At 36.0% G+C, this 20,700-nt stretch overlaps 3 protein-coding genes across 3 annotated transcripts; 2 read left to right on the top strand and 1 right to left on the bottom strand.

Annotated features, from left to right (window-relative positions):
• Positions 1-10,896: 10,896 nt before the first annotated feature.
• Positions 10,897-13,237, top strand: LOC129423211 (phospholipase A2 inhibitor and Ly6/PLAUR domain-containing protein-like). Its single transcript, XM_055179435.2, has 5 exons — positions 10,897-11,055; positions 11,136-11,249; positions 12,350-12,493; positions 12,578-12,691; positions 12,958-13,237. The coding sequence occupies exons 1-5, from the start codon at positions 10,998-11,000 to the stop codon at positions 13,155-13,157; spliced, it is 630 nt and encodes a 209-aa protein (XP_055035410.2). The 5' UTR covers positions 10,897-10,997; the 3' UTR covers positions 13,158-13,237.
• Positions 13,238-16,336: 3,099 nt separating this feature from the next.
• Positions 16,337-18,058, top strand: LOC129423209 (uncharacterized). The gene is made up of 6 exons (XM_055179433.2): positions 16,337-16,481; positions 16,799-16,865; positions 16,946-17,000; positions 17,080-17,311; positions 17,409-17,558; positions 17,694-18,058. Exons 1-6 carry the CDS (start codon positions 16,349-16,351, stop codon positions 17,948-17,950), a joined length of 894 nt encoding a protein of 297 aa, XP_055035408.2. The 5' UTR covers positions 16,337-16,348; the 3' UTR covers positions 17,951-18,058.
• Positions 18,059-18,247: 189 nt separating this feature from the next.
• On the bottom strand, positions 18,248-20,006 carry LOC129423210 (uncharacterized). The gene is made up of 2 exons (XM_055179434.2): positions 19,187-20,006; positions 18,248-18,557 (listed from the first exon to the last, which is right to left on the bottom strand). The coding sequence occupies exons 1-2, from the start codon at positions 19,666-19,668 to the stop codon at positions 18,374-18,376; spliced, it is 666 nt and encodes a 221-aa protein (XP_055035409.2). The 5' UTR covers positions 19,669-20,006; the 3' UTR covers positions 18,248-18,373.
• Positions 20,007-20,700: the final 694 nt, after the last annotated feature.

The following is a 20,700-nucleotide window of genomic DNA, read 5'->3' as shown; positions in this document are numbered from 1 at the left end:
AAAAAACACAAAACCATATTTAATGTTTTATTTGCTACAAAATACATTTTTACCAAATTTTTTATCAGGACATTCAATTTAATGCTGAGTGTTTCTGTATAATGGCTTTTTGTGTAAGCAAAGACACTGCTGCAAGTGCAACAATGTACAAAGTCATTTAACTGAAGTGAATGCTAACTCTGCTTAACATTCTCACCCCATGGCGTCAATATTTGACGCACTTGACCATGCGTCAATATGTGACGCGGAGGGTTACCTTTCGCGTCATTTTTTGACGAACTGGGGACTTCAATACTATTACGTCCGTTGCATTCTCTTTCCTATTTTCTTACCATTTTCGCGTCGGTTTAGGGTTAGATTTACATAATGACATCCCTACCCAAACCTAACTCTAACCCCAACGCCAGGTGACAACTGTCGTACCTAACTCTAACCCCAACGCCAGGTGACAACTGTTTAATTTCGCGTAATCTAACCCTAAACCGACGCGAAAATGGTAAGAAAATAGGAGAAGAGAATGCAACGGACGTAATAGTATTGAAGTCCCCAGTTCGTCAAAAAATGACGCGAAAGGTAACCCTCCGCGTCACATATTGACGCATGGTCAAGTGCGTCAAATATTGACGCCATGGGGTGAGAATGTTAAGCAGAGTTAGCATTCACTTCAGTTAAATGACTTTGTACATTGTTGTACAGAATGGGTTGCCAGTGCTGCTGGGGAAATGTGGTGAACCCATAATTACTTTAATGAAAGCTAATTTGTGTCAGAAATACAATGAGTTCAAATGTGTGGTTTAGTGCTACTTTGATTGATAAAAATCACTTAAACACTTAAACATTTTAAGATTGCTGTCCTGAAGAAGCATAAGCTCTTATGAACCATGCCTCGCAAGAAGGAGCTATCCGTTCAAGAATTGTTGCACTCCATAAGGCTAAAAAGGGATACAAAACAATCAAAACAATCCCAAAATGTTTAGACATCCATTAGCAGACAGTAAGACAGTAAATTGTCTATAGTTTAATACTGTAGCTACCCAGTCAGTCACATGCAAATGTCTCTGTACGCACAACGGGCACACACAAACACACGAGGCATCACATTTGATGTGCTTTGTGGTATCTTATAAAGAACACAATTGCAAACAGGACATCTAAAACCTTATTTACTTGCACCTATCTCTACACAGCAAGTTTTTTACACGATCACAAGCCTGCAGGCATTCCTTTGTGCTGCTTTCAAAGAACACGTGACACTCATCCCATGTTGTTTGTTTCTACTATAATAATCACAAAAACACAAATAAGATTCCAGAAAAGGATTTTTTTTTAAGTTCTTATTTTGTGCTTTTTATTATGCAAAAGTAAAACTGTAACATGGTTACTTGTTTCTCTTAGATAATGAACTAGCCAACCAAACTCTAACACTGTGATCATTTTTATGTAGTAAACCATGGTTTTTATAAGGTATACTTGTAGAATTATAACAAAATATTTCAATTGAAAAATATATATTTTAAAATTTCATTTTCAAATCACAGACTTTGACTCTATTGATCAGTCAGACACATTCAACACAAAGTTTTCATTCACCACATTTCTATAAAAAATACTCTGAAGAGAGAAGGGTGGGAAAACCAACCACAACAACTGCCTGTGGTTTGACAACTTCCTTTTAAAACTGTGTTTTAAACCTCATACCGATGCATATGGCACGCTACAACATTTACTTAATTATCAACAAAAACAACATTTATGAAAAGAATCTTGACATTTAGTGAATCACAAAAATTACATTGAAAGGGTTTTCAATAAAGAAAATGTTAGAACAGTGGAAATAAAATGGAAATGAAGAGCCTCACGAGTGTTAAATAAGAATTAAAGTAATGAGTTGGTTGGGGTCGGTATAGGGAGGACTTTTATTCTCCCAATAATGCAGCAATCATTTAATCATTTTATTAAATATAATTATTTACACTCTATTATTATCGCACCATGGTAATGTAAATAAATACTGAGGTGCAACTAGTATCTGCCAATAGAAAATATAGATAGCATTTAATTACTATTGGTATAAATATATCACTGGACTAAGTGCAGATAGACGCTGCCTTAAAAACGAATGTTTAATTTATGATACAAAGCAAATGTGCTTCATTATAGTAGTAGCATGTAATTATGCTTGACAGGGAACAGGTGTACCAAACAATAAATGAAAACCGTAACTTGTAGCAAAAAGAAGATTTAGTATTACAGTTTGGGCTTTTCAGAAAATTGTTTCTGTATGTGAGGGATTTCCTCTGCAATTGATAAGACAAAATTTACTCTTTACCCTTATAATGCGAATTACTGAAGTGCATGCAAGACAAACACAATTATTTGGTTTGTAAAAGTACTTTAAGTAACAGTGATGTAAAGATTTAAACTATATCAATAAATTGTGTCCCTGTGATTTTGATGTCTTACTGTTGGCTGAACTGTATAAAAATGTTTTCCTTGTATTCCAGTGCATTCTGAAAATGATATTTACTGCATTAAAAGCTTTTTGTGAAGTGTTAAAAACCTGTGTGTCTAGTATGTGTATTAAACCCTCCCCTTTCTGTATCGAGTCATAAAAGACCACTGAAACATTGCTTAACCATCCCTACCCTTAGCAAAGATGGATCTGCACATCACCATTGTACTTCTGCTCATTTTTATCACTGGAGGTATGAACAAAACTCAGCATGCATTATTATACATTATTTGATATACGCACTGTAAAAAAATGCAGCACAAAGTTAAGACATCTTGGTTTTGCAAGTCAATTCAACATACTATTTTAAGTTTTGGCTTAAAAAAGTTGACATAACTTATAAACTCAAGTTGAAATTGTTTTTTTTTAAGAAAGTTAAAGTAGAGTGGGGACTTTTATATGCCTTTCTCTCTCTCTTGTTTTAACTCTAGGACTCTCACGCAGATGTTATGTGTGTGAGCCTAAAATTGACTCAGGTGCCTGTGAAGAGAAACAGAAGACATGTCCTGATGGATTCGACAAATGTTTCAGTTCAACAGATACAGGTTTCCATTTTGGTGGAATGAAAAGTTACGTGATAATCTACTGACTATTAAAATATAATGTGTAAATGATCAAATGTGAATTAGTAAAAATGGCATAATCGAAATGTTTCTTATAGGCCTATTTGTTTTCTTATTATATATATATATATATATATATATATATATATATATATATATATATATATATATGAAAAGTTTCGTTGCAAAACGAGATAACCACCGTTTTTTTAATTGTTCAGAAATCTCGTTATTTAGTTGTGCATTCCAACTAATTTCAATGCAACTGCAGTTGGTTTGTGTCAGGAACAGGAGACGAACCCAGGCGCAGACAGTATAACAGAAACTTTTATTATGACAGAAATGAGAAAACAAAACCCACGAGGGGGCAAAACACACTAGGGAAAACAAAACACCAACAAACTAGACTTAACAATAAACTACACAAGAAACTACACTTACTTGACTGAATACTAGACTAGATTTAATAAGAATCAACACACAGGATAAGTACAAAACAGCGAGCACAGGACAGCAAACACAAGGGCATTAAATAGGGGAGCAAATCAAGAGGGAACAGGTGACATGAATCAAACAATAATTAGGTGATTAACAAGGAGACAAGGGGGCGGGGTTATAGACAAGACAGGCAAGGCACATGGCCAGATAAACAAAGCCAAGTGCCTTAACATAAAACATGGTACTGCCAGAACCCTGTCACAAGGAGCTAGAAACTATGACAAGACAGGATCCTGACAGTTTGTTTTGATATAAACCTTCATAACTTAAAAAATACAGCTAGCACCATAAAACAAAATAATAACATGATAACATAATAATAAACATGTTTTGACAAAAATGTTTAAAAATGGATTTATCTCGTTTTGCAACGAAACTCTTCATATGTGTTTTTTTCTTTATGTAGACTCTATGAATATCACAGTAAAATCTTGTGAGAAAGATTGTGAAACGAAGACCATAGTAATAGGTGGAGGGATAGTTTCTTCTACATGCTGTGGCACTGACCTCTGTAACGGCACAGGTATTTACCTTGACTTGTACATTTGCTCATTTATATTTTATGTATTTATTTTACCAGCGCTTCACTACAATCTAACAGTTCAGTTTACGATTGGGGTCATAAGTTTACAAACATCTTCACTCTAAAAAAACAAACGGTGCTATATAGCACCAAAACTGTTGATTTGAATCGTAACCATAGAAGAACCGTTTTTAGTGCCATATAGCACCGGCGAAGCACCGGCGAAGAACCGGTGAAGCACCTGTGCAGAACCACACAGGTGCCATATAGCACCACTATAGCACCACATTTGGTTCTACATAGCACTACATGGCTCCACACAGGCGCTTCACCGGTGCTTCACCGGTGCTATAGTATATGGCACTAAAAACGGTTCTTCTATGATTACGAGCAAAGAACCACTTTTGGTGCTATATAGCACCGTTTGTTTTTAGAGTGTTGCAGTTTCTGTACACAAACGGAGAATTGAGAGAACTCATGTGCAGCTTTATTAAAACCAATGAGACCACCGGCCTGTTGAATGCTTTATTCTGATTGGCTGAGAAATGTTCCATGGATGTTGATTATTTTTCTGTAAACCGCACACCTAACCTTAAAATGTCTTAAAAATAGGCACCAGAGAAATGTTTGTGTTAACCGTGGTATAATTGACGACGGGCCGTTGAATTATTTTCAAATAATGCAACGGCCCGTCATCAATTATTCCTTACATATTTTAAATCACTATTTTTATAATTCCTTTAATATTTTAATTTGTTAACTTGTTATTACCCATGTACAGTATGCATGAATGTTTAATATGTATTTGAATGTCATCACTTATTGCTATAAAGGGTGACTGCATCAGCTCTCAACTGAAGGGTTGTAATTCAAGTGGCTCACAAATGTTTTCACGTTGGGTTGGAGACACCTGAGCAAAAAGCTGCAACAGCAAAGTATTTTTTTAAATCAAAAATCAGTGGTAGATCTTAAATAGACGTCAAAATGGAGAGGTAGTGACATGATCATATCCACAAAAACCACAATGTGCAAGAAAAAATCCAGGTTCACAAGCAACAACAAGCAACATGCTGCTGACCACAATGTGTTTTGTGTGGAAGAGCCCAGAAACTATTGATTTAGATGAGATTATACTCTCAGTAAAGTCTGTAATGTCTGAATCATGGTTTCTGTACACTTATAGTTATGTATTTGTACTGTTTTTGATCATTTCATTATAATACAACATTAATTTTAAATCCTAATTATCATAATTTAAATGCCATATTTTTGTGGACAAAACACATTAACTGATATCATGTAGATGTAAATGCTCGACATGTGGCTAAGATGGGAAAATGTATTCTGCTGTTCTGGTCATGTTGATGTTAGTTTTGTGTTAATAAAACATTTTTGTGTCTTGATCAGATGGACTCTATAAGGGAAGTTTCATCCTCCTCCTGTGTCCGCTCTTCTTCCTCATCTTGTTTCACTATAAGAGTCTATAAGATCACAAGCAACAACTGCAACAACAGAATGTAACACAATAAAAAAAAAACATTTTCCTATAAGGCTTTCTTCTTGCAGATGTATGTATTTTATCACATCAAAATGCTGTATCGATTAATCATTAAAATGATTTTGTTTGTTATGTTTGTTAGTATAACTATTCAGAGATTTGAAATGCTTAGAAGCAACATTATTTATAAATGCTTAACATTTAAGACATTTAAGGGTGGTTTCCTGGACAGGGCTTATCCTAGTCTCAGACTAAAATACATGCCTTAATTTAAAAATATCTAGCTATAACATATCTTATCCACACTATTCCTACGCCCCATGATGCTTTGCGCGAATTATGGGTGCGACTTCCGGCACGTACTGTCACTGAACCAGAGCCGGCGATTTCCATGATGATTACGGTCATAATTTCATGTATGAACCAGTGTGAGGATGAAATTAAGAAGTGTCCTGATACATCAAGATTCAATCGTTTCATGTTGTTCCTCGGGGGTGACGGGTCTTCAATGTGCAAATATAAAAGCACAGAAACATGTCGTATCTCTACAGTGGGAAAGTCAGTCGAGTGTTTAATACATGGAATATACAGAGACTTCTTGTTTTTACCTTTTCATGTGATGTTTTGAAACTGTCCCTGGTGTGAGTTTTTTTAATACGGCAATTTTTAATCGACTTATCAAGTTTTTAGGGCTACACATCAAGCTTCACGCGTTCCGACAGCACCAGTAACTTATGCTTCTCATTCAACACAATGTAAGTTATTTAAACAAACCATAATAAACATATTAAACTCCTATTACATGTTTTCAGTATTGTTTTTCGTTTCATGAAAATATATACAGTAAATAAGACATGAGCTTATGAAATTATTTGCTTAAAAAATCATTTAAAACATAACAAAAGTAACGGTATGCGTAAACTCATCACGAACGATTATAAACATTAACTAATAAGCAGTTAATGTCGTAGGCTATATATTATATACTGTATATTTTTGTAATAAATAAATCAGCATATTTTTATCAGCATAATATGTTGTTTTTGAATAATTATTGTATTTATTGTTCACAGTCAGTTTCTATGAAAGGTTTTACTGGATGGATGTGTGGATACAGTTAATAGATGCACGTGCGCCACATAAACATTCAGTTCTTGTGCGTGTATTATAGTTAAAACAAGCGTTTTGTAAAGATTTACTGCGTTTGTATCATCTATTATGTTAACCCCTAACTGCACAAATTATGCCGTTCTTCCTGGATTTCATAATAAGCATTAAAATGTCAGTCAAAACGGCAGACTCGTATCCGTCGCAATAGGACTACTTTTAGCTGTAGTGGCTCACCGGAAGTTTTACCCATCTGAGCTCAAGATGGCGTCGCCCGTATTTACGTCAGGAATAGTGTGGATATATCAGTGCCATTGTTTTGTGTCAAGATGCACACCAGTATTGTTTGTTTGTATAGTATGTTTGTAAAACTTAAATGTTCTAATATAACTGAGGCCTAGTTGTGGATTAATCTAAAGACTGTCCAGGTTAATGCTCCAAGTCAATCTTAGTTGGAAAGATTTAATGTTTAAATTGCGTGTTAATATACCCACACAACACTCTAAAAATGTCTGGGTTATTTTTTACCCATAATGGGTAAATATTGGACAGAACACACCGCTGCGTTAAAATTGACCCAATACTGGGTTGTTTTAACCCAACTGCTGGGCATTATAACCCATGGTTGCATAACATCAACCCAACATTGGGTCATTTTTAACCCAGCATGTGTTTTGTCCAATATTTACCCATTATGGGTCAAAAATAACCCAGACCTTTTTAGAGTGAACCACATACACATTTCTTATGACACACACACACACACACACACACACACACACACACACACACACACACACACACACACATTCTGGTTTCCATGTTTTGTGGGGACATTCCATAGACATAATGCATTTTATACAACAGTTCTTTCTGGTTCTCGAATCTGATTGGCTAAGAGCTATGCGATATTGTGCTGATAACGGGACCTCACCTTTCGTATCATTCCGCCACCTAGTGAATGGAGGTCCTAAACAGGCTCATCTCTGAATGGAAAAACACAGACGCCCTGTTTTTAATCACTCTCCGTGTGTCTCATTAGTTTACTAGCTAATAAATCAGTCTGTGAATCCCCAAATCAGAAGTTATTATTCCGTCAAAGATCAGCGCTCTTGGATGTTACGTTAAAGTTAATGGGAGAAATGTCTTGTCACATCGTGTGGACGATTAACACTTGGAAAGAGGAATATAAACACTCGTTTTTTTCTGGAGCTATATTTCTTATCAGAACGCGAAAACACCGTGGAACTGCAGGTAAGCACCGCAGCCTTTAAATGTGGACATTGATCATTTACTTTATCGTGACGTGACTATTAAAACATGTTATGAGATATCGCCACTGATATATTTATAAGCAGCATGCAAAAACATCTCTCTGACACTTATAAAAAAAGTTTTATATAGTACTGACAAGAACAAAGTTTAATAATAATAATCGAGTGCTCGTATCGCGTTAAGAATAAATGAGAAAGCAATAGTTATACAAGTATAGTTTTATTAACTTTTACCTCGCTCCAAAACAATAACAACACAAAAGACACTAAATATGAATAAAAAAACAAGTAATAGCTTGATCATGACACCAAATACTGCTGATTTGATCTCATTTTGACGATCATAAACAAACAAGGCCAACATGAGAGCCAGGGAATCCCTGTCAGAGATGTAGCCCAGAGAGGGCGGTGGTCAGCGGGGCGAGTGAACACTGATGTCCGCTCATGCTTTGGTTCTCATTCGTACCGAATCTCACTAAGCAAACGTTCAAACAGGCGCTATCTTTACTAATCGACTGCAGATTTAAATATAATACATATACATTCTCGACTGAACTAATCTTAAAACTACACTTTGTGACCAAGAAACGGTAATATAAAGTAACGGCTTTTCCGTCCATTGAGTTGTTTTGAGATTCAAAGCAGCCGAAAGTGTTTCCTGTCATTCTGGCCGCCCTCAAATCCGTGGCGGAAGAAGTAGTTCTCAAACAAAGAGGCTTTTAAAATGACTCCGTTGTTGTTTTCTAGTTTTCGTTTTTCAAACGTGTGCCGTCGAACTGTTGTATAAAAGCAATATTTTTTATTTATTTGTAAAAATGAGGGCAAAGTGAACATTGATGCTGTATTATACAGTTTGAATTGCAACACATGTAATAAAGTTAACAACTTTGTGTATGTGTGTTACTAACATTTAATAATAATAGAGATTTTCTTAAATATATACATTCCAAAAAAGTTTTTTTTGAGATTGCAAACTTTCCAACATGATCTCACGAGAATTCGTACACATTTTATGAGTTGGCTAATTCGTATGAATTAGTACAAAGTTAACTGTGCAAAAACATACATTTATCATAAAAAAAACATTAACAAAACCCCGCCCTTAACCCCAACGTCACAGGGGTCAAGGCAAATCATAAAAAATGTATGAATGTGGTCTCAAATGAATACAAATTAGCCACCTCTTAAAATATGTATGAATTGCCATGAGATAGCGCTGAAACTTTCATATCACTGCGCCTGCATCAAAACTCCTGTCAGTTTAAGTTTCTTTTCTTTAAAAGCATCTTGCTGTGGTCATCGAAATCTTTATTCCTGCTGAATCTGCACAAAGAGCCTCTATGAAAGAAATTTGATTTGATTTAGTTTTAGCTTCACATGCAATTCAAACACACATTTTGAGGTGTGTTGAGCAAAATCTTTTAATTCAACTGGAAAAAGGAAGCAAGTTTAATCTCTCAAGTGAATAAGAATAAAAACATTAACGGTCTGGTTTCATAAAAAGTTGGAAGTAATGTTATCTGACCACCACAGAAATATACTGTTGATAGCTTAAAAAAGGCAGAAACAAAGTGTAAAAAACAGAGATGTATAGGGAGACCCGGGTTGGTTGTCACAATTTTTACTCATGCATGAATTTCTCATCTTCAAAAAATCTTTCAGCAGTAATTCCTACATGAAATGAAACTTTGGAGTATTGGCTTTATATGTGTATACGTTTTACTTTTCGAATGTATTGTAACAGGAAGTAATTAACCATCAAAGACACTCTGACACAATGTGACAACCAACCCCATCACGGGTTTTGTCTACTGTGTTGAGAAATAAAATGAAATAATTTTTAGTGTTAAAACCTCTTTATTTAATTTTTTATTTTATTTTAACAGCAAACAACCAATCAGACAAACAGTCTTAAAAGGTCTACATGTCCAGTATTCTTATGTGACAACCAACCCCGCAAGCTATGTGACAACCATCCCCAACTGACTTCTTGACAAACATGATAAGCTAGCTGCCACACGGCTTTAACTTGATCGCTAAAAGATGACTCAAAATAAAGCTACTACTTTTAGCTTTTTAATGAGTGTTTTGTTTTAGAATGACTAATATCCTACAAGATCTCAACACAAAAACAACACCAACATGAAAATTTACTCTGACCCATAAAATAAAAAATTGTCTCCTAACCTCAATGTTTTGTGTCTGCTCAGCAAAATTACAAGTGCAAATGAGTAAGCTATTAAAGGCTAACAAATTTATATAAAAATTGTACCACAGCACCATGTAGTATGTCTGGAATAAGCAGTGTGACAACCAACCCGTGAGACAACCAGCCCCGGTCTCCCCTACTTAAGTATTTTAGTTACATTTTCCAAGCATCTGTGCTTTGTCTTGGGAAAAAAATTACTTTAGTTTACTAAAAAATGTTCACTACATTCTTAAGCATGGAATCATACTGTGTATTCCTTTTATATTGCATATTAAAATAGATTTAATAACCAATTACATAAAAATTGTGAACTTTTAAAAATACGAAAGTACTTTTTACTTAAGTAAAAGTAAAAAATGTACTAGATGTTTAATGTACTTAAATATTAAATATAAACCAAAAACTTGAAATTATGAAATGTAGTGGAGTAAAAATTATATTAATGTTTTGGAATATATGTTTTCAAAGAAAAACACTGATAAAATACGAATACATGAAAATTTACTTTTATGTAGAAAGTAAAAATACTTAAGTAGTACACCTCTGCCAAAAAAGAGCTGCTAAATGTTAGTTAATGTTAATTATGTAAATTTGTTAATTATGTTAACTTAGTTGTTTTCCATCCAAGCTCTATTAAATGTTTTGCTGGTGAACAGCACCATTCTCAAAAAAATAAGTTATTATGAAACTCAGAATTGTTTAAATAAAGGATGTTCCCTTTTTCTGTAAGTGTCATTTTCTCATCAAAGTCTCGTCCTTTTTGATATTGTAAAAGGCAATTGAAAGGGTTTGTCATTTTATTCACTTCCTAAAATGCCAAAGATGGAACTGAAAATCTTCATTGTTCTCTTCTGCGCTCTTTTCACTGGAGGTAAAGTATAAAACACAAAAGCCTGTTTAATGTTTTATTAGTAACAAAATACATTTCTACCTCATTCTGTTTTTTTTCAGGACATGCGCTCCAGTGTTATGAGTGTTTAGGTTTAAATGGTTCTTGTGTAAGCAAAATGACGACGTGTCCGGACACTGACGAATGTGCAAGTGTAACAATGATACAAAATAATGGTGAGTTCAGTATGATGATAATAATGTTAACTTAATTCAATGTTACAACTGATTGTTGTTCATTATCCTAAAACCCTCTAAGTGCATCTGACATGTTTTCTTGCAAATTAACATTTTTTTTGTCAGACTCTTTCATAAATAAATCATTAATGTTTTTCCAGGGGTTAAGAGTCATAAAATAACCAACATGATCTCACAAAGTTTTAGGGTTAGATTTGGTGTTTGCGTTAGTATGTCACTTTAACTATTGGTTTATACTATTTTTTTCTGATTTATTCTTTTATATTTTCTAAACTTTAAACAATTGTCGCCTGGCGTTGGGGTTAGAGTTGGATTTGGGTAGGGATGTCATTTCATGTAAATCTAACCCTAAACCGAAGCGAAAATGGTAAGAAAATAGGACAAAACAGTTGAGTAACCAATCCGTGAGAATGCCACGGAAAAAGACAGTCCGTAGCAGGGCCACGGAAAAATGCGGAGATCCGTGAGAATGCCACGGAAAAATGAGCACAAAATTCCGTGACTATGCCACGGAAATTTGTGAGATCAGGTTGAAATAACATTCATACATGATCACCAAATCTTTATGCCCAAATTAAAAAGTATATGATGAGTTTTGGTTCTTTTTCCTAAGAATCGAATGATCGATAGCGCACATAGGTCGAGCTGCAAGAATTCTTAAACCTATATTAGGATATTGACTGAATTATTTTGCCTTTTACATTTATTTAGAACGGAGAGTAAAGTAGGACTGAAGACATTTTTAAAATTGCAGATTTTTGGATGCAAAAGACTAGTTAAATTAGTGAAAATAAGGCATTTTACATGAAATTGACATGAAATTACTGAACCAAAACATAAGAGCATAAAAGAAGCCTGAGAAGAGTATAAAATGCTCATTTACAATAAAAACATATCAGATGCACTTAGAGGGTTTTGCATCTGAACTCCTCATAAACTAATGCAGGGAGTTTCTTAAAAGCAGAGTTTTTGTGTAAAAAAATATGTATTTAATAATTTCACACACACACATCAATATAGTCAGATTTAATTCGCTTTACAATGGTCAGATGTGAAGCATTAAGCATTTTATTTTTTAGGTGGGACTGAAGTTACAATACAGTATAAGGGCTGTAGAGGGATGAAGAGTTGTATAAGTGGATCTGTTAACCTCGGAGCTATAAGCTCAGTTACATCTACACAATGCTGTAACACAGACCTTTGTAATAGCAAAGATGCTCCAGGTATTGTCTTTGATACACAAAAAATATATGTATAATACAGTATGCTTGCATAAAATGAAAGATTACGATGTGTTTCTTTTATAGTTTACAGCTCTAAAACGCCCAATGGAAAACAATGTTACTACTGTGATGATGCTACGAGTTGCTTAAACAAATTAAACTGTTCAGGAGAAGACGACCACTGCATTACAGCAATAGGTAAGAATCAAGTCATTTTTCTGACTGAATGATTGTCTTTCTTTACATTCTTTATCTGATCAAGACATATCAAGTAAACGTGTAATGTAAGAATTCAATCACAGAAATATATTTCATATATTTAACATAGGAAAACATATTTAATTTTTTTATAACAGTGAAATCCATAACTATGAATATGTATATGCACTCTATATGTGTTTTATTCTATTTCTCTATCGCCAGTTTTGAATGATTCACTTGATCAACTTTTTTCTTTGCATTAGCAACTAATGGGTCTCTATCAGTGACTGTTAAAGGATGTGCCTCTAAATCTTTATGTGATGCTGCACCTGTATTTCAAGTGCCTCAAATGCACCTCAAAATCTCATGCTGTCAGGGGAGTCTGTGTAACGGTGCTAAGAGCGTCACACAGAACCTCCTCTTTCTCTTATGGCCGCTCTTCTTCTACATCCTGATCCACTGAATTCAGTAAAACTTTACTCTATACAGCAGTAATGTGAGATATTGTGGTGGGATTAGTAAAATAAAAGAGTTTTATGTTTATGTTGTTCCATTGTATTTTTTTGTGTTATATTGTTACATATTTTTTTTTACTAAAAACTAAATGAAAACATTAAAAACCAAACCACATCTACACAAGCCTTTGACTAAATGTAATAATGATATTGTAATGAATACAATTTCTAACTGTAATTATTGGTATGTACCAGCAGGTGGCAGCAGATAGGTTACATAAGTACAGTACAGTAAAGAAAGAAGGATTAGTCCATTTTCTTAAAAAAAATCTGATAATTTACTCACCACCATGTCATCCAAAATGTTGATGTCTTTCTTTGTTCAGTCGAGAAGAAATTATGTTTTTTAAAGAAAACATTCAAATTTTTTTCTAATTTTAATGGACTTTTATAGACCCCAACACTTAACAGTTTAAATGGATCTTAAACGATCTTAAAGAGCAACTAAACCCTAATTCAACTTTTTTAGTTACTGATCTGTAAGAATGATGGTTTATTAGTGCCGTTCATTGATTTTAGTAAGTTTTTTGACATTTGGATATAAAGTGTTTCAATACTACATGGTGTAAAAACGTCTAACCCTCTTCAGGTTGAACGGTGGCTACTGCAGTTGAATTACTATTGGATGTTGGGTCCAAAAAATGACTCGTGACGTAAGCAGGTTCAAGCTTACCACGCCCTTGATACGATCTCACAACACACTTGGTACAAGCTTAGTTCGTCCCCTCTATCTCTTGCATTTTTCAAATATTGCCAGTGGGTGGAGTCAGGCTCTGACCAGGGGTTTAGTTACGCTTTAAACGAGGCATAAGGGTTTTTTCTAGCGATACAATTGTCATTTTTTACAAGAAAAATAAAAAATATGCATTTTTAGACCACAACTTCTCACCAGCACGACCTCAAATTGCGTAATGCTGTGGAAAGGTCACGTGTTACATATATGAAACGCACATTTGTGGACCATTTTAAACAATAAACTGACACAAAGACATTAAGTAGTATCATTCCACATACAACAATGTCTGAACGGTCCTCTTTCTTCAGACTTGTAAACACTGGGGCGGAGTTTCGCATTCGTCATCCGTGACCTCTTGACATGATGATGTATTGCGTGAGGTCACGCTAGTGTATCACATGATATACGAGAAATTGTGGTTTAAAAGTGCATATTTTTTATTTTTCTTGTCAAAAATGACAATTGTTTTGCTAGATAAGACCCTTATGCCTCGTTTGAGATCATTTAGAGTCCTTTGAAACTCCGTTGAAACTGCAATTTTAAACGGCATTAAAACTGTTACATGTTGGGGTCCATTAAAGTCCATTAAAATGAGAAAAATCCTGGAATGTTTTCCTCAAAAAACATAATTTCTTCTCGACGGAACAAAGAAAGACATCAACATTTTGGATGACATGGTGGTGAGTAAATTATCTGGATTTTTTTTTAAGAAAATTGACTAATTCTTTAAACTGTGACATCAAACTTCTACTCATGCACTACAAAGTTTGTTTGTTAAATTAGGACATGAACTCATTTCCATATCGGACTCCCTCACATCAACTTTTTGATGGTAAATATTTACCATGTGCACTTTATGTGGATTTTTATTATGAATATTATGAATTATTATGAACAGTCCACAGCTCACCCCTCACTTTTGAAACACATAGTGAAGCTACGGTAGCCACCATAGGACAAACATGTCTGAGAACGTAGTAATAAAGCATCTCTACAGAACAGTTTTACCGTATAGATGACATTGTGAAATGGTGACTTCCATGTAAGGAGACTGGAGGTGTATGTAGATAAAAACGGCTCATTCTAAGGTAATAAACACAATATACAGTTCATATTTGTAAGATTAAAAATTTAGGAATTTATTACTCGGTCACATCCCCTATTCTTTCTATCATGTACAATCTGCATTCCTGTGCTCATTAACTATTGGCAGAGGCATTTATCCAGTACAGTGGGGGTTAATGGTGACCTTCTGAGATGCTTTGGGTTTAGGCCATTAGGCCAAGATTCTAGTTCTCAATGGTGACTCTACCTTCTTTTCAACATAAACACATCCTCAAACTGAGTTACAGGACAGTGGCCAGTGTCAGGGTCTCAAATCGTTGGCTTCTCAGTGGATTTATAACAGCCAGGGTCATAGAGGTTCCACTGACAGGATACAAAAGGGTTGGTTGCAGTTGTGTGACATATACAACATCCATTATGTTGGATGACACAAAGGAGATACTCCACACAGAACTGGTTCAGGTAAACTAATTACAATTAATCACAATGAAAATTAATACAGATACTATTTGTTAAATTATGATTAAGATTTGGACTTGACTCTTTAGGTTACTGAGGCCACCAGCTCTGTTACCATGGAACCACTAGGGGGCTGTTTACACTTGGTATTAAGATGTGTTTTCATCGATCGGATCACAAGTGGACGAGAGAGACACATTACGTTTACACCTGGTATTTAAATCCGTCTCTTTTGTCCACTTTCGACCGCTTCTGTGCTGAATGCTATGAGGGGGTGGTCTGTGAGACGGTGGGCGAGTCTCTCTGCTGTCATTCAAACCCGAGCGGGAGTAATTATGAGTTTATATGGACACAAACTAAATTTATGTCGGAGTGCACTGCTTGTTTAGCAAGTAAACATGCTGCACAGTGTTTTGTACATGAGTATGTAAGAGCTTTCTTTGAATTTTCAGCGCAATTGATGAAAAAGGATCGCGCAACTTTCACACGCTTTCAAAACGAAACTACGGAGATCAGCCGCTTAATTTTATCAATGAAAGGCTAAAAATAGCGCTGTTCACCGAATGTTCACGCCAGAAGTCAAAAAAGACGTAAAACTTGTGTTTAATACCTCAGATTAGATAAATGGGCGGAGAGAAGGCGGTCGTGTGTGGCTGTTCGAACACATTCAACCACATGTGCGTTCCGCAACTCCAAAGCGATCTGATCGAAAGTGGTTTCGACTACCTCTGGATGTGGATGAAAGTGGTCGAAAGTGGACGAGCTCAAAACGTTTTGAACACCGTTTACACCTGGCATTAACGTCGTCCACTTGTGATCCGATCGACGAAAACACATGTTAATGCCAAGTGTAAACAGCCTCTAAGTTTCAAAAGGGGCATGACTGAGCTGATGGACCAGGGCCTTGACGTGGAGGTGATGGCCACAGATCGCTCAACATCTATTCAAAAAATAATGAGGGAAGAATTTCCTAATGTCCAACATCAGTTTGACATCTGGCACACAGCAAAAGGTATGTATTTCCTTAGTCAACCCCGTACACACACAAACCACCACACTTCTCCCGATGTACCCCGACTGACACCTCATGGTCTCACAGTTTCTACTCCTCTCACAGACTTTTGCAGCCATAATGCACTCAGCCAGTGTATAAGTGTAAATTGTTCATTCAAGAAAGCCATGAACAATTCAGACTTCTACACTAGCCCAGTGCAGTAAGTCTGTAAAGCTATGTAAGGTGCAAGTGTGAGAGACTAAAGGTGTGAATTTGGGCCAGTACAAATAAAAAAAGTTATTGTTTATCAAAACGTGTACTGCATTTACTCACAGGTTTCCGGAAGAAGATGCAAAGTAAGGGGAAGAAAAAGGCCAATGAAATCATCCATGCATGGACCAGGTCAGTGTTTGGTTTGTAATCTAGTAGACTTTACATTGGTTTGCAAGGTTCAAAATTACTAATTGTATTATCTTTTATAGGTCTGTCGTAAACCATATGTGGTTTGCCTGTGCGACAAGTATGGGTGACGTCAATGTAAGACATTTGTTTCTAATTTTATTATACTTTTAGGGGGGATTCGACACTTATTGAAAATAATCTTTTTTTCCTACAGGCATTGAAATGCCGGTGGAAGTCCATTACACACCACGTATGTAACGTGCATGAGTGGACAGATGAAAACGGAGAACAGCATCGGTGTGACCATGCTCCTCTAACAACCCAGGAGCAAAAGAAGCGCATGTGGATGAAAAAAGATTCTCTGGCATTTCAGAACCTGTCATCTCTGGTCCTTGACAAAAGGCTTCTGAAGGACATGGACAAGATGGCACTGTTCAAACATACAGGTGATTATAGTTGCCATTGTACATTTCATTATCTTTAAAAATCATAATGATAATGTTTTAATTTGTTGTGTCCCTTTCTCTTTTTAATTGCACACAGGCCCACTTGAAGTCTTCCACAGTGCACTTCTAAAATACCTACCCAAACGCCAGGCATTCTCATTTCAGGGAATGAGGGAGCGATGTCACCTTGCCATCCTCGAGCATAATGAGAATATTATCAAGAGGAAGCAGGACACAACCAAGACAGGTATGTTGTCATGTGTTGTCTGAGTAGTATAATATGAAAACTTAGAATGTTTACAGCTACAGTAAAGTGATCAGACAGGACAAAGTCAAATATAAGTTCAGATTTTTATATTGTTATAATTCCTATCATTAACAGGACAACCACGGTTTAATCAAGTCTACTGTAAGAGATCCAAACAGTGGGTCTTGAAGAAAGTCTTCACACCACACACCACAGAGTTTATAGACATACTCATCAAGAAGGTCATGGATAGAAGACGCAACCCAAACATTCAGTTTACCATGCCAACCTCCTCACTTGCCCTGCCACAGCCTTCACTGCCACCCAATATTGCACCCGTGCCCAAACCACCAAAGGAGGCTGCCATAAGTTCTTTCCAAAGCCGCTTCTAAGATGGAGAACCAAAAATGTCTATCTTATTTATTTTTAACATGTACCTTTTGACTATGGTGGCAGAATAATTTTTGTGTGTGAATATTATTAAAACAAATTTTCTTACACTTCTGTGTACATTAATTTCTAAAATATTGACTTGTAGAGGTAGTGTGAATGGTTACTGTCAATGATTTTGCAGTAATTACTTACTGTACACAAACTACCTGTATTCTTTCCATTGATGGAATTTATTTAGGGTTAAAAAATATGAGCCTAATGTAGACTTTCAAATTATAAAGATGATGCAAGGCATAACCATGTATATTAGTTTTCACACATACTATAATGTAGCAATACTAATGGTTTTTAACAAGAACCACAACAAATGTGAATTTTAACTTTTTATTAAATAATAATAATAATAATAAACACTTTAACACTCATAGCTCTTCAAGAGCTTCAGCAGTCTCTTTATATCCACAATATTGCCCATCAGGAGCTGGAAATCTGCGTCTGATGTACTGAACCACACACGTAGGCAAAACAAGACGATAGCCTTTCCCCAGTCTCTCGCCTTGCAGGACCCATTCCATAAAGTGTCGGTATGCTGTTAGACGATATTGTCTGCGAAACAATAAACACAAGGTTAGCAATGCATTTTAGACTATATTGTCTACAAAACAGTAAACACAACGTTAGCAATGCATGTTAGACGATATTTTATACAAAATAGTAAACACAACGTTAGCAATGCATATTAGACTATGTTGTACAGTATACAAAATAGTAAACACAACGTTAGCAATGCATGTTAGATGATATTGTATACAAAATAGTAAACACGACGTAAGCAATGCATGTTAGACGATATTGTATACAAAATAGTAAACACGACGTAAGCAATGCATGTTAGACGATATTGTATACAAAATAGTAAACACAATGTTAGCAATGCATATTAGACGATATTGTACAGTATACAAAATATTAAACACAACGTTAGCAATGCATGTTAGACGATATTGTATACAAAATAGTAAACACGACGTTAGCAATGCATATTAGACGATATTGTCTACAAAACAGTAAACACAACGTTAGCAATGCAAACTATTTGCACATACAGTATGCTACCATGGGTGTAAATAATAATAATAATAGCTCAGCTGACTAGGTGGGAAGCATGATGTGATAATGCCGGGTTTCCAAAACTCTGTTTTTTGGTAACAAAAACAAACAAACAAAATACTCACTTTACACTAAGACGTCCGTTTCTCCCTGCGGGCTTTGGTTGGCGTTTCCAGTTTATCTTCGGGGTCCTGAAATAGGTTTCCAGGACCCCCCTGTCCATGTGTGGTTCGAAACTGGGGTGCTGGGTTACGCATGCTAGCGGTGCCGTTTGATGAGCTGAATCCGCCATCTCTTCCAAAAGAAATTGGCATCGGTGGAATTCGTAACAGCATAAAGACTCTTTTTCCGTGTCCATAGGCGCACAGCAAGTGCACTGACACCACCAGTTTGACCCAACTCGAGCCTGCTCGGGCTCTTCCTCCTGACCGCCAAGCAGGTCTTGCTCATCGGGTGCAGCAGCTGCCTCGACCGCCTCTTGTTCCTCCATCATCCGCAACTGTTCGTTGCTGTATTGCGGCTCGTACAGGTAGCCGCGAACATCCGACTCTCTCAACAGCTCTTCAAAATCCACTTCTGCAACTTCGACCTCAAAACCTTCCGCCATTGTTATCAAAACTTTCTCCACGGAGCAATAGCATGTTAGCTTAGCTTCTAAAGATGGCTGACACTATCTTTACATTCTGTGAGTGAGATCCCACCCCATATGGGCGTGGTTAAAACATGCGGAACTAGCTGCTATTCTGGCTGTAGTCTTAAGCCTCTGGCCGAAAAATCCTCCGATGACGCAAAATGACGATTTTTGCGTCATCGGAGGATTTTTTTCAGACTAAAAATACACACAGCTCTCATCTCGGGCAACATAATGGGGAGAAGCAAGGTAAATTCAAACCTACTACTGGTTTTCTACTGATACAAAGCTTAATGCTAAATCCTGGAGCTGCCCTTTAACTATATGCGTCTAGAAGGAGCTAGATTGAACCTCTGATTAGGGTGTAAGCGACTGTGGGGGCTATATGGATACTATTTAATGAGAGCACGTAAACATGAAGCGGTATCATTAAATTGCTTTAGCCATAACCTCTAGTTCTTGTATGGTCAGATTAATTATTTAACCTTAACTAAGTTGTTTTGTAATCGCATTTGGTAATTATAATTACCTCTTCATAATTAAGTTGTTATATAGTTCTATGATTGTTGTATTTGATATCCCGCCTGTATTCCCTAAAATACCCCGCCTCAATATAATTCAGCAATTCATCATCCGCATCACTCTACAACTGTGCATTCAGATAAACCAAACCAGCACTGCAAAGTAATCGACTTTATCTCACCTCTCAATTGAGTGCGTTGCTAGGTATTCAGTAACCTTGGGCGGTGTCGGGGCCGGGCTCAGCTGGATCCGGCTCTGAGGCGCTGGTCTATGATTTGTCCAAAAAACGAACTATCTCGTTTCAATAAATAAACTCACTCAGAGACTTATTTAAAAGAAAGTTTACGAATCGCCATAGACAGATGGCTTCGGTTTAATGAACAAAGTTTTTCATAACAAACAATATCAGCAAAAGAAAAAAAAATACGAGTAGTCTTCACCACGAGGAACGACCCAGATCTAACTGTGCCTCCCACATTTATAGTG

The sequence above is a fragment of the Misgurnus anguillicaudatus genome, chromosome 9, assembly GCF_027580225.2.
Source record: "Misgurnus anguillicaudatus chromosome 9, ASM2758022v2, whole genome shotgun sequence".
Classification (NCBI taxonomy): Eukaryota; Metazoa; Chordata; class Actinopteri; order Cypriniformes; family Cobitidae; genus Misgurnus; species Misgurnus anguillicaudatus.
This window is presented reverse-complemented; position numbering and strand designations above follow the sequence as displayed.